Here is a 14,001-nt window from a genome sequence, read left to right on the forward strand (position 1 = left end):
TTTTTTTGTGGCTGAAGAAGAGAGGAAGCAAGCAGCTGTTTTGAGCTTTTGATGTGGGGTCCTGTGGAACTACGCCAAGCCTTTAGAGCCTAGTGAACTTGGTTTAGGAGTATTTGTATGTTCTCCTGACTTGTGGACAGTTTTTACTGGTTTTGATTTTGATCTGCACTGATATGATGACCTATATCTAGAGGAAATTGGTACTGGCAACCAACTCAGGTTGTTGGTTGTTATGGGAGGCACCTCTTTGGGGTGTTTTCACTAATAATTTTTTGTTATTCGCCAACAACCAAATGACTACTTGCTTAAAATACTGATTCCAAAATAACTCTGATGTGACTATTGCATTCCTCCTTGAGATAATGAATCTGTCTCAAGAGCAGGTGATCTCAAGGCCAAGCTTTGACCTGATGTAGTAATTACCTGGCTTTAGTGTGCATTTGGATAAATGTCACCAGTCCCAATTTTAAAGTTTCACACTTCTGCTGGTGTGATAAGCGTATGCACAAATCTAGGATGTAGAAGCTGAAAGTTTGAAGTACTCTTCAAAACCAGAATGGAACTTTTTAAGAAGTGTGAACTTCAGTCTAAAATGGTGGAATAGTAACAATGGTCAAAGCCACCGCCATGTTAATTGTCATATTGAGCCCTTTGCTGACAGGTTTTCATGGATTTGCAAAAAAGCTAATTGTGGATCTTACCCTATAAGACAGAGCATAATCAACATTAATAGAATATTTACATGATTCAATCTTTTTAGGGTATTCTTTGAAGCACTTCTGCAGCAAATTGAATTTCACATGTGCTATTGTATTCTGTAGTCTCCTTTGGTTTTTTTGTAGATAAAATTATTGTGGGCAGTTATATGGGATATCTCCGAATCTTTAATCCACATCCTGTGAAACCTGGAGAAGGAGTACAACCTGAAGACTTGCTCTTGGAAGTGCAGTTACGAGACCCAATATTGCAGGTGGAAGTGGGAAAATTTGTTTCGTAAGTCAACAACAGACTATGTTGCTGTCTGTTTAAGGCTTAGATGTGATTTTCTTTCTTTGTTTTGGGGGTTAGCTTTCAACATCCAGATGGACAACTATTAAGCCCATCTATGAATATTTTGATATTTAAATACTATATTGTAGTATGAATATGATCTGCTTCTTGAATCATCTTGATATGACAATGTTTTTACTTTATGTATACATGGAGGAAAATCTTTCACATGTACAATTTTTTAAAAAGTAACACAGGCAAAACCTTATATGGAAAGTTTTTTTTAGGTGTTAAGAGAATTTGAGTAACTTGTTATGATCTAAGATGTAATATCGGCCAGTTGTTTTGGCTTTGATAGCGGACTGAACATCTTTAATTCCAATGAATTTAGTGGAAATAAGTGGCCAGGTAGAGGAGAGACACTATGACTCTAAGGAAAAGGCCTTTCATTTAATTGGCTGTAAGAGAATCTACTTAGGATAACTCTATTTTAAAAATGTGAGAAAAAAACCAAATATATATGAGGATCATCACTCAGCAACTGCATACATAACTTTTTTAAATTCACTTTTGTACCAGCCACATGGAACCTAAATTAAACTCTAAGGCAGAAGTCATAAAGTTAGAATCCTATATTCACATTCTTCTTCCCCCAAGCTGCAGAGAAAGTTTTTGTCCTGTAACTATAGAAGATGTTTTAGATCATTTCACAAGGTGATGCATTAGAATTCCTGCAAAGGATCACTCCATGAGTACTTAAATAAAAGCAGAACAGCTTCCAACTGATGTAGGCCTTTCAGCTCGTGGGCTTTGACCTCAGAGCACAAATCTTTCTGTAGTTAGTACGGGCTTTTCTCTTGTTTTGAAAATAAAGTTCATGCTGTAGTATTAGAAGTTAATTTCAAACTTAAAATCTTTTAAGAACTCATTTTTAAAATAAAGTTTTCCTAAGTAGGTTCTCTTATAGCCAAGTAAATATTCTTAAAAGATTCATTTTGACTTTGAAATTAACTTCTAACACTGCAGCATGAATTTAGGAAGATTAGTACTTCTGAGTTTTTATGCTAGCATCTATCACCCAAATACTTGGATTTGGCCCACACCTGAAAGTAATTTCAACATGTTACTTGAATTTTATCCTGTATGCATTTTACTTGGAAGTCATCTGAAAACAGTGCTTTTTTAACTTTCTTGACAGTGGTACTGAAGGACTTCATCTGGCTGTGTTGCATTGCCGAAAACTCTGTGTATATGCTGTCTCAGGTTAGTTTACAGATACAAGCTTTCCAGTGATTTTAAGTGTGTTCTAAAGATTGCATTAGGTTAAATGCTAAACTCGGTATATGCAGTGTTTGTTTGCTTATCATCCACGATAATAATATATCATCTTTAAACCAATAATAATTATTTCTGAACTCAAAAAATCCAGAAAATTTCTTAGAAAGCCAGAACATCGGTAATGTAGCCTAAGGGAAGACAGGAGGTTAATTCTGGTAAGAAGGTAAAATTACTATGTTTTCCTTAAATCCTCTTTCTTCTGCTGCCTTTGTCTGGGAATTAAGTGCTGTGTTCTCTCTGTGTATAAAGAGGCAAATCACAAAATACCTATTCTCTGTGTTGAATTATCTCTAATATATGCTTAAAGCAAAGCACAGATTTAGGAGATCTGTTGATTGTACCCCAACCTTCAGAATTCAATAGATAACTATACATTGTTCATTTTCTCTGGGCAGGGACAGCTGTGGCTCCTTTCATTATAAGAGCATGGTTTTCTTATAGGAGCAGCTTGCTTCCTACTCACAGCCTTGTAGGCAGATGGGTTACGAAGATACGCTCTCCTTCCAGATTGTTTGCCTATTAGTTATCTTATCTGGAGACACATGTAAAATTGGTTGTTGAGGGGTGATACTTTCAGATGTACTGTAATTTTCATACTTTCCCTTCTCTGTAATAGTGCTTACATCTTAGGATTGTAGCAATTTTTATTAAAACAATTTATTTTAAAATTTGCACTAATGGCATTCAGCAATAAGTCAGCTTAGAATTTTTTCTAGCTATAATTTTCTGTTTGAAGCATTTAACTAATAAAAGTGAAGTTTTACAATCCTTAACAGACTTTTCGTACTAATTTGTAAGCATTCATGCTGTAATGGTAATTTCTCTCATCTGAAGAGGTACTTTCAACCAAGCTCCTTTGAGGAATAACGGTCATTATTTCTTTATGCTTCTATGGCAAATAACACTTCATGAAAGTGGGATTTTTACTTGCTTTATACATGTTGCTGTATCTGTTATTTATAATAAAGTAACTATGCTGCTTCTCCTCAACAAATGAAAGCATCCTTCAGGACTGACTAAAGTATGGCCTGGATATTGTATTACAGTCAGTATGCACAGACTGACTACCTTCTAACTTGTTTTTCCTCTGGTGATGCTACTTAGCTAGTTACTTATCCAGCCAGGGTTTTTTCCCCTCATGTCTGTTCCAATCCTCTCCCTAATGTGGGCCTGCTTTAAGGGTAATTGCTTAAAAGCTATATTGGATTTTAGTTGGAGAAATTGCCTAAAAGGTTAGCATAAGCTACAAATCTTTCAGAGCATGTTGTTTAAGGTGGTGTTGGAATAATCTTTGTATGCCTAAGCTCTGGTAGGATTTAGCTTAGATGTCATTCACTCAAAACACATTTTTCCCTGCTGATGTGGCTGTTCTCAAAGTTTTTGTTGCTTGCTAATATTAGTCCTTAACTGTTAATCTACATGATGAAGAACTTTGTTTTCTTCATGAGGTACAGGAAGGACTTTTGATTATCAAAAGGGAAGTTTCTTTAGAAAAACTTTTTGAATTTCTGCTAGTTTCCTGAAGGAGTCAGGAAATTAAAGCTCATGCAGACTTTTTGAGATGTATATAATAAACGTAACAAAAATAATTTTATCTCTATTTGGACTGTTGATCGGTGCATTGAATTTCAGACAGAGTAATGGCAAGTGATAAATATGCCCATAGAATAGCTTTGTCAAATTATAGCTAATGACTAACTACAGCTTAATTTGGGACAGACTATTACAGCTGAGGCTGGCTGTTGGATATAGTATATTCACTGAGTCACTAGAGAATTGTAAGAATTCCTCTCTGAGCAGGCTTTTTTTCTGATCTTAGAGGTGTGACTAACATGAAAAATACATTTAAATTAAAAAATTTCAGCTGCTTGCTAAGTCTTTATACCATATTTAATATAATGAGACCTTATTTCTGGTTCTAGCCTTTAGGAATTTTGTAGCTTGGTGACTTTTTTTAAAGAAAGCAGCTATGTGAGCCTTCATATCTCAGTCACTAGGGGCAAGGTAGAGTTTTTTCAGATTGTTAACACTGGTACTCCTTTACTTCTTCCACATTGTATGGATCAAAGATATAAATATATACCCATTGTTTTTTTCTAGGAACTCTGGGAAATGTGGAACATGGGAACCAGTATCAGATTAAACTTATGTATGAGCACAATCTTCAGAGAACTGCTTGTAATATGACTTATGGTCCATTTGGTGGTGTAAAAGGTAAGGTCCTTGTTGCATATTCTTTATTATTATTGTTTAACTGTGAAAAGCTGATGATTAACTTAAATTTTGAAAGGCAACATGATGCTGCTGTCCAGTGGAAAACATCTTTCTATAAATGATGGTACCTTTTATCTGACACATATAGAAAATACTTGAAGATAAAATGAGGCAAAGAATATTGAATGTAGAATAGTTTTTCCTCAAATCTTGAACAGGATATGAATTTACAAGGATAATATTGATTTAAAAAAAAAATACAAAACCTCTGGCTCTTCCCTTGTAAAATACTTTAACATCTAAAATAATTGCTCTCTTCTAGGCTTTAATTCTGTTTTGATCTTCTGCAACTTGCTTATCCTGGACAAAGAAAAAAGTTGACATCTTCATTCTCTGAACCTAAAATATCAATTGTCTTTAAAGATATGCAATGCAGGCTTTTTAAAAATATTTAAACTTTCTCTGGAAAAACATAACAGTGGAAAATATTATTTGTGGTGTGTTTGTGGTTTTGAATGAGTTTCATAGATACCAGACTCTTTTGAACTTGTGACACAATTGTGAATGTTTTTGTGTTCCAATCTAGAAACATTTAGGTTGGCTTTACATGACAGCTCTTCCTCCTCAGAAATAAAGTTTGCCCAACAATTTTGGGGGGGTGGTAGTCATCTACACGAGTAGTATCTCTAAACTGTTGGCAGGGCAATATCACTTTAATAAGGCAGAAAGTCTTCTGAGTCAATATGGCAAATCTATGCAGGCAATCCCTCAGTTCTGTCTCTGTAACAGTCTTCTAGTAATAATTCGACAATGTCTTACCCTAAACTCAAGCTTGTCTCTGGGCTTTAATTCAGCTGACCAAAATTCATACTGATTGAAGAGATTTTCACCTACTAGTTTTGCACAACCACCATGGGAAAACAGTCAGCTCATATGGGTGAGGAGGTATCTATGCTAAGAGTATCTTGAGGGGCTGAGTGTATAGGGCATGGGCATATTCCTGTTAACAGCAGAAAGACAATACGGAGTTTCCTAAATCTGAGAAGAGGGAATAGTGTGCTTCCTGACATACTCTAGTGGAATTGCAGTACACATGTATTGAGGAGATCGTAAGCTAAGAGTTGTGAGTGTCTGGAATGGTTCAGGGATAAAACAAATGCCCATGTACCACCATGCTGTTCTGCAGAATAAACTCTGGATTTTTGACATGCATGTTTGTTAACCATGGAGATGTGAGCAGAGGTCTGTCACAAGCTCAATCTTGATGCCAGACCCCTGTCATATACCTTATGAGCTGTGGGGAATGCAAGTGATATAATGAAGAAAACGTCTTTGCAAGCTAGGGAGACAGGAGGTAATATTTACTTCAGAACCTGCTCAGCCAGCCAAACACTTTCCAACACCTAGGATGGCCAAAATGAGGGCCAATCTTGACAAAGCAGCAAGAGCAGCAGAGGGAACTCTGGTAAGTTTTGCAAACCCTTCTTGTTTTCTAGTAGCACTTCTGCCCCAGCATGTCAAGCTGCTTTTCTTTTCCTTTCTTCTCCCCCATGTTCCAGTTTGCGTTAGTGTGTTTACTGCTGTGGAAAAGAATGATCTCAAGCCTTGTTTTGAGGTGGCAAAAATGTTAATAAGGAAGGCAGAGATTTGTGTTATGTAATAAATACATGCTCATTTCATAAGCTGAAGAAGTTTCTGTTCAAGAGCTAAATCTAGGAAGATTATAGTGAATGTTCAGGTACCTGATAGCAGGCTACTAAGGCATATATAGAAGCATCAGAGAAATAGACAAAATGGACACAGGAGAAAGTTCTTTTGGGGAAATGAATGAATGTTCTTTTTTGTAGATTTCCTGGTCTGAATATCCTCTTTATATGTGGCTTTCCTGAACTGTCTGATTAGATTTCTTGTCAAGGATGTGCTTTTAATCTTGCTCCTAGCCTTTTGCAGTGAATCAATTTCAATTCTTTTAAAGTATCATCTTTAATACCTTATTCTCTCCTTGAGGCTTATGAATGACAGTGTTGTGGTTTTATTTCCATTCTGCAAGACCAGCCAGAGTGAACCAGAAAGGAGGTATGGTATATCAAGTGTTGTTAATTTTAGTAAACAGATGCCTGTCCTGGTCTGGCCTGCCATACTATCTGTGTGTATCTTTGGCAGATGTTCTGGGCTGCAATTGAGAGCCAACCGGTCTGTAAATAAGTGGTTTTTCACTGTCTGCCCTTACACAGGCTTCTCTGGAATTCTTGCCAGGCATCTGCTAAGTCTCTCTCGCCTTCAGCAGAGGTTGTCATGATGGTGGCAGCGCTGTAAGCATGCAGCAGTGAGTTTGCTTTGTTAACAGTCTGACCTCTACACCATGCTCTAGAAGTGGACTAACAAAACATAGGGAGGGTTTTTGTATTTATTGCCTTCTGTAACTGCTGTGACTAATATGTGTCTTATTGTTATACTCAAGCATCCTTGAAACAATATGAAGGTGAAAGAGGCACTTCAGAGGTCATGTTTACAGAGCTACTGAAGCAGACACAGGAGAATGGCAGTTGAACAGAACAGGGAAAGCATGCTGTGGGAGCATCAGGGAGGAGGGTGGGTATAAGTCCCCCAGGAGCATAATCTTTCATCTGAGGAAGCAAAGAATGCTGCCGGAGTTGACACAGGGCACTTGGTCTATGAAGTTGCTCTGTATTGCTCAGATTTCTCTTGCTGAAGGCTATGCTTTTTTCTTTTCTTATTAATCCTATACCTTCAGTGGTGAAGCAACTTATTCAACCCTCATGCTAGTTAACACTGGCAAAAGAAAAATAGGATTGAGCTTGTACTGGTGTCCTCTAACTTACTCTTGAGGGTTTTCTGTCCTTTCTTGGGACAAAGTTATTTGGGTTCTAGTTAATGCTGTGGTTTTTTGTTGGACTGCTTCCAAACAGTTGCCTGCCAATTTAATGGATACTGCTGAAAATTACCAGTTCTCTACTGCTTGCTCTTACATCAGACAAAATACTTGCCTCTTAGCATTCAGATTTATTGTGTAATCATTCATAACATGGTTTCTAGTCATGTGCAGATGCAGTCTGTGCTCTCTAGTGGACCATTACAGCTGTGGCCTTCACTGAGGTACCAAGTGCCCTGTTTGACTATGCAACCTTACAGCATCAGACTATTTTGAAAATTGGCATGTAAAGCCAGCACATAGTTTCCATTTCCCATCCTACATCTGCTTTGGCCTCTGAGGTGGCCTCTGCTCATTCCTTTGGAAAAAAATAAAATTCTTTTGAAAAAGGAAGGCTGAACAGTGAAGAAGGTAGCTGAGGCTTTCCTCTTCCTGACTGATGCCCTCTACTTTATAGAGAACCCTACAGGGAGAGAGGTCAAGCATGCTCTCTTGTCCTCAAGAACCTTCCTACCCTATCCCACGCTGTGGTAGGGTTGCAAGAGATGCATAGAACAGGCTGGAACAGAAGTCTGAGGCTGGGTGACTACTACTAAAATTGGGGAACAGTTCTGTAAGTAGGCATCAAGGTACACATAAAAGTGTGGAAGGGAACTCTGTTTCAATCCAGCAGTTTTTTAACTTCTGAGTTGCTGAAAATCCTGCAGTTCCCTTTAGATTCTTACAGGGGCTAAAGAGACAGAAATTTGTTCAGGCCAAACTTCCAGTTTACATAATATTAAAATTTGGTTTATGTTGTATTGGAGTAGGATCTGTTTATCTAATTTACAAAGCAGCTTAGTGTCTTTAGGATGCCTGTCTTTAAGGAGAAACTGCCTGAAATTTTTCTCTTGAGTATTGTTTGATGTAGAGTCCTATCAGAGCTTTTCAGAAATTAAGCAGAAGAGCTCTTAGGAGCAAATGATGTACTATGGTTTTATGTTTTGGTTTGGTTATGAAGCTCCACTAAGCTTCCTTCAGCTGTTTGTAGTTAAATGTGTGCTTACGTAAACCTCTCCCTGTGCCTACTCTGCACTGCAGCTTAGAGAGAAGGATTTGTCACAGCTTCTACTACTGTGGTAAATGGAGAAGAATGTCTCTGCAGTTGTTTGACACATTCAAAATACAGAGACAAACACCACCTGATGTGTATCACATTCTCAGTGAGCCTCCTCCAATATAAATTGCTCTCCTGTCCCTGCTAGTTTGTGGCAATCTTAGAGCCTTGTTATGTTATAATTTGTTCTGTTAAACATACCAAGTAGAACTGTCACTTCTCACCTGATGATTTTTGATCTCTTGTATTAAGAAAAAAGGTATTACAGATTTCTCTGAGGAGAGAATTTTTACGTAAACAAACCTATTTTGTAGCCTGGTTGCTAGCAGCTTCATTCTTGCTAGTGTCTTTAGGTTAATGATTTGATACTATGAGCAACTTTCACATGTAGAAGAATTAACATAGATGTTCTTGCAACAGGAGCAGATGAGGACAATGCACAAACCCATTTACTTAGTTCAACATGGAAGGTCAAAATCTAAATTAAAGAAATTATTAAAGCCACGGATAAAAAAAAAGCCAGAGACTTAGTTGTCCAGTGACTTGATTAACAGTGTGCATTAGTCTTTAAAATAGCAGAGTGTGAATTGTGTTTGTCACCGCTAGATGGTCCTCTCATTACAGTTATTGGTTAGTTGGCTGCATATCTAAAGCTGCATTTAGACTTGAACTGATTCTACAAGCGTATTTACTGCAAGGCAACAAAGTATAGAAAAGACAAAAGCAGTTTCTGAAAAACTGTATAGCTAAAAGTGATTAAAACAAAATTGATTAAAACAATGTATTCTGTTGGTTGTATGACAAACTTTAGGAAAAAGGCAAAATGAACTTGACTTCTACTTTCAGTAAAACCTAGCTGGCCAGAGATGTGGGAAATAACAAGGAAATCCCTTATGTTTAGCTAGATTCCCACACAAAGCTTATGGACATGTTTAAAAAAAATCAAATGGAAAAACCATACAAAGATTAAAGTATAAATCAGGTGTAGTATAAGCAGAGTTAGTTGTGACTTGCCACTTCAGAAATCTGTAGCAAAGGGAAGGATTGTAATATAGAACTTCCCATTTCGTTGCTGCTTTAACTTTACCTTTGCTCCTTGCTGTCTCGGAACACTGGTGCTAAACTGAAAATGTGAAACTATCAAGAAGTGACGTGGGAAGATCAATGAATCATTTTATATTTAAAAAATTCTGTTAACCCAGACTTTCAAAAATTGAACGTAAAGATTAAGTCATTGCCTTTGTTATGTAGAATGCATATACTTGCTTTTCGTATTTCTGAACACTTTCTCATGATCTTAGAGCTGTAAGTCAAGTTTGTCCTGCAATGCTCTGATTCTAGCATATGGGTCTTTTCTAAAAAGCATGATTCATGATAATCCCATGAGTTAGTAGTGCTGAACACTGGGTTTTAACCAAGTAAACTTTTAACCTAGCCACAAAATGTCACAGTCCTTAAGTAATGAACAGATTGTCCAGTCTTCATGTTTTATTTCAAATATAAAATTTGAGGAACTTGAGGTGAGACTACTGTAAGCTCTTCAGATTTAATTTTTGTTAAAGAAAATGAAGGTGAAACAGCATACATTTTTGATTTGTATTACACCCTTACCTATGGTGAAGACTCCACTCTAAAAAAAATTTTACTTCATATAACTATTTCATCACATCATTTTTATAAGGTCAAGTTATACTATTATGGTATCATGCAGTTATGCCACCAGAGGTTGCTGTATTAACAATTCAGCTTTCATTATATGAAGTCATGCTTGCTGATGGCTTACAATATCTTATCATAGAATGTCCTGAGTTGTAAGGGACCCGCAAGAATCATCGAGCTCAACTCATGTCCCTGCACAGGACAACCCCAAAATTCACACCATGTGTCTGAGGGTGTTGTCCAAGTGCTTCTTGAATATTGACAGGCTTGGTGCCGTGACTGCCTCCCTGGGGAGCCTGTGCTAGTGCTCCACCACCCTCTGGGTGAAGAACCCTTTTCCTAATAGCCAACCTAAACCTCCCCTGGCACATCTTCCTGCCGTTCCCTCAGGTCTTGTCATTGGTCACCAGAGAGAAGAGATCAATGCCTGCCCCTCCTCCTCCCTTTGTGAGGAAGCTGTAGACCGCGATGAAGTCTCTTCTCAGTCTTGTCTTCTCTGGGCTGAATAAACCAAGTGACTTTAGCTGCTCCTCATACAGCTTCCCCTCTAAACCCTTCACCAACTTTGTGGCCCTTCTCTGGACACTCTCTAGTAGCTTTGCATCCTTAATGTACTGTGGCGCCCAAAGCTGCACACAGTACTCGAGGTGAAGCCGCACCAGCGCAGAGCAGGACAATGACTTCCCTCAACCAGCTGCAATGCAGCACTTGATGCACCCCAGGACACGGCTGGCTGTCTTGGCTGCCAGGGCACACTGCTGGCTCATGTTCAACTTGCCATTGACCAGAACCCCCAGGTCCCTCTCTGCAGAGCTGCTCTCCAGCCTCTTGTTCCCCAGCCTGTATGTACAGCCAGGGTTGCCATGCCCCAGGTGAAAAATCTGGCACTTCATATGGTTGGTGATTGCCCAGCTCTCTAATTTGTCCAGACCTCTCTGCAGGGCCTCTCTGCCCTCAAGAGTGTCAACAGCTACTCCCAATTTTGTGTCATCAACAAACTGAATTAGTAGCCCTTCCAGTCCTGCATCCAAGTCATTTATGAAGGCATTAAAAAGTACTGGCCCCAAGATGGATCCCTGCTAGTGACTGGCCACCAGCCTGATGTAACTCCATTTACTATGATTGTTTGAGCCTGACCCGTCAGCCAATTGCTCACCCATTGCATTATTTGTTTATCCAGCTGTGTGCTGGGCATTTTGTCCAGGAGGATACTGTGAGACAGTTTTGAAAGCTTTACTGAAATCCAGAAAGATTACGTTGACTGCCTTCCTTTCATCAATTAGGTGGGTGACCTTGTCATAGGAGGAAATCAAGTTTGGATAAGCAGGACTTTCCCCTCGTGAACCTGCGCTCACTGGGACCAATGACTGCATTGTCTTTCAGGTGTTTTTCAAAAATCCAGAATAATCTTCTTCATAATTTTGCCAGGCACAGAAGTGAGACTGACAGGCCTGTAGTTACCGGGGACGTCCCTATTGCTCTTCTTGAAGACTGGGAGAACATTTGCCATCTTCCAGTCAACTGGGACCTCTCCAGATTCCCAAGAGCATTGAAAAATCATTGAGAGAGATATTTTTTTGGAAGTATTTTCTGTTTTCAGACCTGTAGTATGTCACTCTGGGACTTCATAAAGTACTTGAGTCAAGTGCCAAGGTATTGGGTAAGAATGTGTTGAAGAACCTGATTGGTTTGTAGTAGCAAGGGGATAGTTTGCATAACACTGGTTTATATTTTCACTTGGGAAAGAAGTGAGAAAGTTAATGAGCGTCTTAGGCTTGTGTATAATTTTTGGTCACCCAAAAGCAAAGTGCTCTTCTGATTACTCCGTCTTTCAAAGATCTGAGATGAGCTTCTCTAATGGGAGCAAGGACGTACTTATGATTCTGTGGTTGCTGTGTGGTGCAGAGGCAGCTGTACTGTTTTTGCAACAGTGTGTGTACTAGACACAGCATGAGATGTGCTGGTTTAGAGCTCTAGTTTGTATACTGGATAGTATCTCTCAAATGTCTTCTGTGAAGTATCAAGATTTTTGAAGACAAGTAAATAAAATAGTTTAAAATGTTGTACTGGACTGGTAAACCAGAAATGATGGAACTTCATTTGGCTGATTGAAAGTCACTGCTGATAGAAAGCTTCTGATAAATGGGTTGCATATTTTGAGATTGTTTAAAAGAATGGAATGGAGTGAAGCAAGTGAATTGAATACAGTGTCTTAGTTAAGAATTACTTTTCTTATTCTTCTTTATGCAGCAGTGTACCTCCGGTTTGGTTCTTAAGGCATAAATCTGCTATTAATCCAGAAATAGTTGAGTCTTAAAAAATATTCTATGTACTGTTTAATCTTAAAGTTTAAACAATGTTTACCAAAAACTGGAAGATTTTTCTCTATGTAAAGTATGTAGCGATTAGATTTTGAGCCAGCATTGTTAAATTCTGTGATTGACATAATTTGATCGTGGTTCTGTTCCATTCCTAAGTTTTTAGTTTACAGTTCCACCAAAATCATGTAGTTTGTGTTCTTTGTATCTAGAATTTGTATCTCTTGGGTCTAGTTCTTTTAATTAAAATAATGATGAATTGGATCTGTTCTAGCTGTGCAGAAATTTTGGCTAATCAATTTACCAGTGTTGGCTTCAATTATATGAAACAATAGCAGTGAACCATCCTCATGTGGTAATATTAAGGCTTCTTATAGGTGGGTAATCACTCGGAGGTAGTTGAGGTAATTATCAACTGCTTACTTAGGAATTGCATGAATTTGCATATTGGTACAGTAGAAGATTTGCAGGCAACTGGCATTAGGCAAAACTAGTTTTTCACTCAGGGCAAATAAAGTCATATTACTTCATAACGTTATAGCCTTTTTCTAATGTGATATTTAGATAAGTAGTGCTGCAGGTATCTTAATTTTGTACCTGCAACATATAGAAATAAACTGTCTTTTGTCTTGAATTTGTCTTGTTCACGTTCAGGGTATTTAGACGTGGTGTGTTGTCTTGCCTTTGGAGAAATCTGAGAAAGACAGATTAATCTGGGTAAGAGCTCTTATTCCTACATTACCAGTTTCTGTTTAATGGATTACAACTCAGCTAGCTTATAGGTGTTAGCCTAAGTCCTTCTGCATCTTGAGAAAGAGTCAATATACTACTTGTGCCTGACTGTTCTTAAAAAGAGAGATTTACTGATGTGGAACCTGCTTATAAGAAATGATGGTATTATGTTCTTAGGTAGTAAAAGAGAAGTGCCTGTACTACTGCTTTGGAAAAGTGTGCAGATCAGGCCACAATTACTTTGTTTGCCTTGAGTCAGATGTGACTTATGTTTGAGGAAAATGTATGCAATAAATTTCTGCTGAAATGATAGAAAGAATGGAGAAGTGCTTTAAAATAAAAACAAGACCACTATTACTTGAAGCTTAGGTAGCTTTACAGATTATCTCATAAATTTCCTGCGGTCAGTTGTGCATTAGGCTGAATGGTGGGCAGGATAGTAGCTCATATATGAACAAACAGTGTATAAGGAATGAATACTAAAATTCTACGCTTTGAGGACTGGTGTATGAAGTGCAGATTTCCTGAGCTACTGGCTGAAGTGCTTAGGAAGTGTGTGAAAGATCACATGCTGTAACAGGAGGATGACCTTTCCCAGGTGAGGGTTGAGTTCTGTGATTGTTCTCCAGGGTGTAAGTGGTACGTTAAGATGGGTGTATGAACATTCTCAAGGCTTCCAGTTTTCTTTTTCAGTTTGTTATTAAGATTTTGCCATCTACATAAGAGCTAAAGAAACAGCATATTGATTGCTTACCAGTGGG

General features: G+C 38.1%; 1 protein-coding gene across 4 annotated transcripts in view; it reads left to right on the forward strand.

Annotated features, from left to right (window-relative positions):
• The window catches only part of BBS9 (Bardet-Biedl syndrome 9), a 312,074-nt gene that overhangs the window by 3,834 nt on the left and 294,239 nt on the right, over window positions 1-14,001 (forward strand). For all 4 annotated transcript variants that reach the window (XR_010371645.1, XM_064443921.1, XM_064443920.1 and 1 more), the window contains exons 3-5: window positions 843-993; window positions 2,189-2,253; window positions 4,429-4,542. Coding sequence is in view for 3 of the 4 variants with exons in the window: in XM_064443921.1 (XP_064299991.1) it covers window positions 843-993; window positions 2,189-2,253; window positions 4,429-4,542 (330 nt within the window). In the remaining variant the exon portion in view is untranslated. The remainder of the gene's footprint in view (window positions 1-842; window positions 994-2,188; window positions 2,254-4,428; window positions 4,543-14,001) is intronic.

Source organism: Phalacrocorax carbo, chromosome 2 (genome assembly GCF_963921805.1).
Source record: "Phalacrocorax carbo chromosome 2, bPhaCar2.1, whole genome shotgun sequence".
Classification (NCBI taxonomy): Eukaryota; Metazoa; Chordata; class Aves; order Suliformes; family Phalacrocoracidae; genus Phalacrocorax; species Phalacrocorax carbo.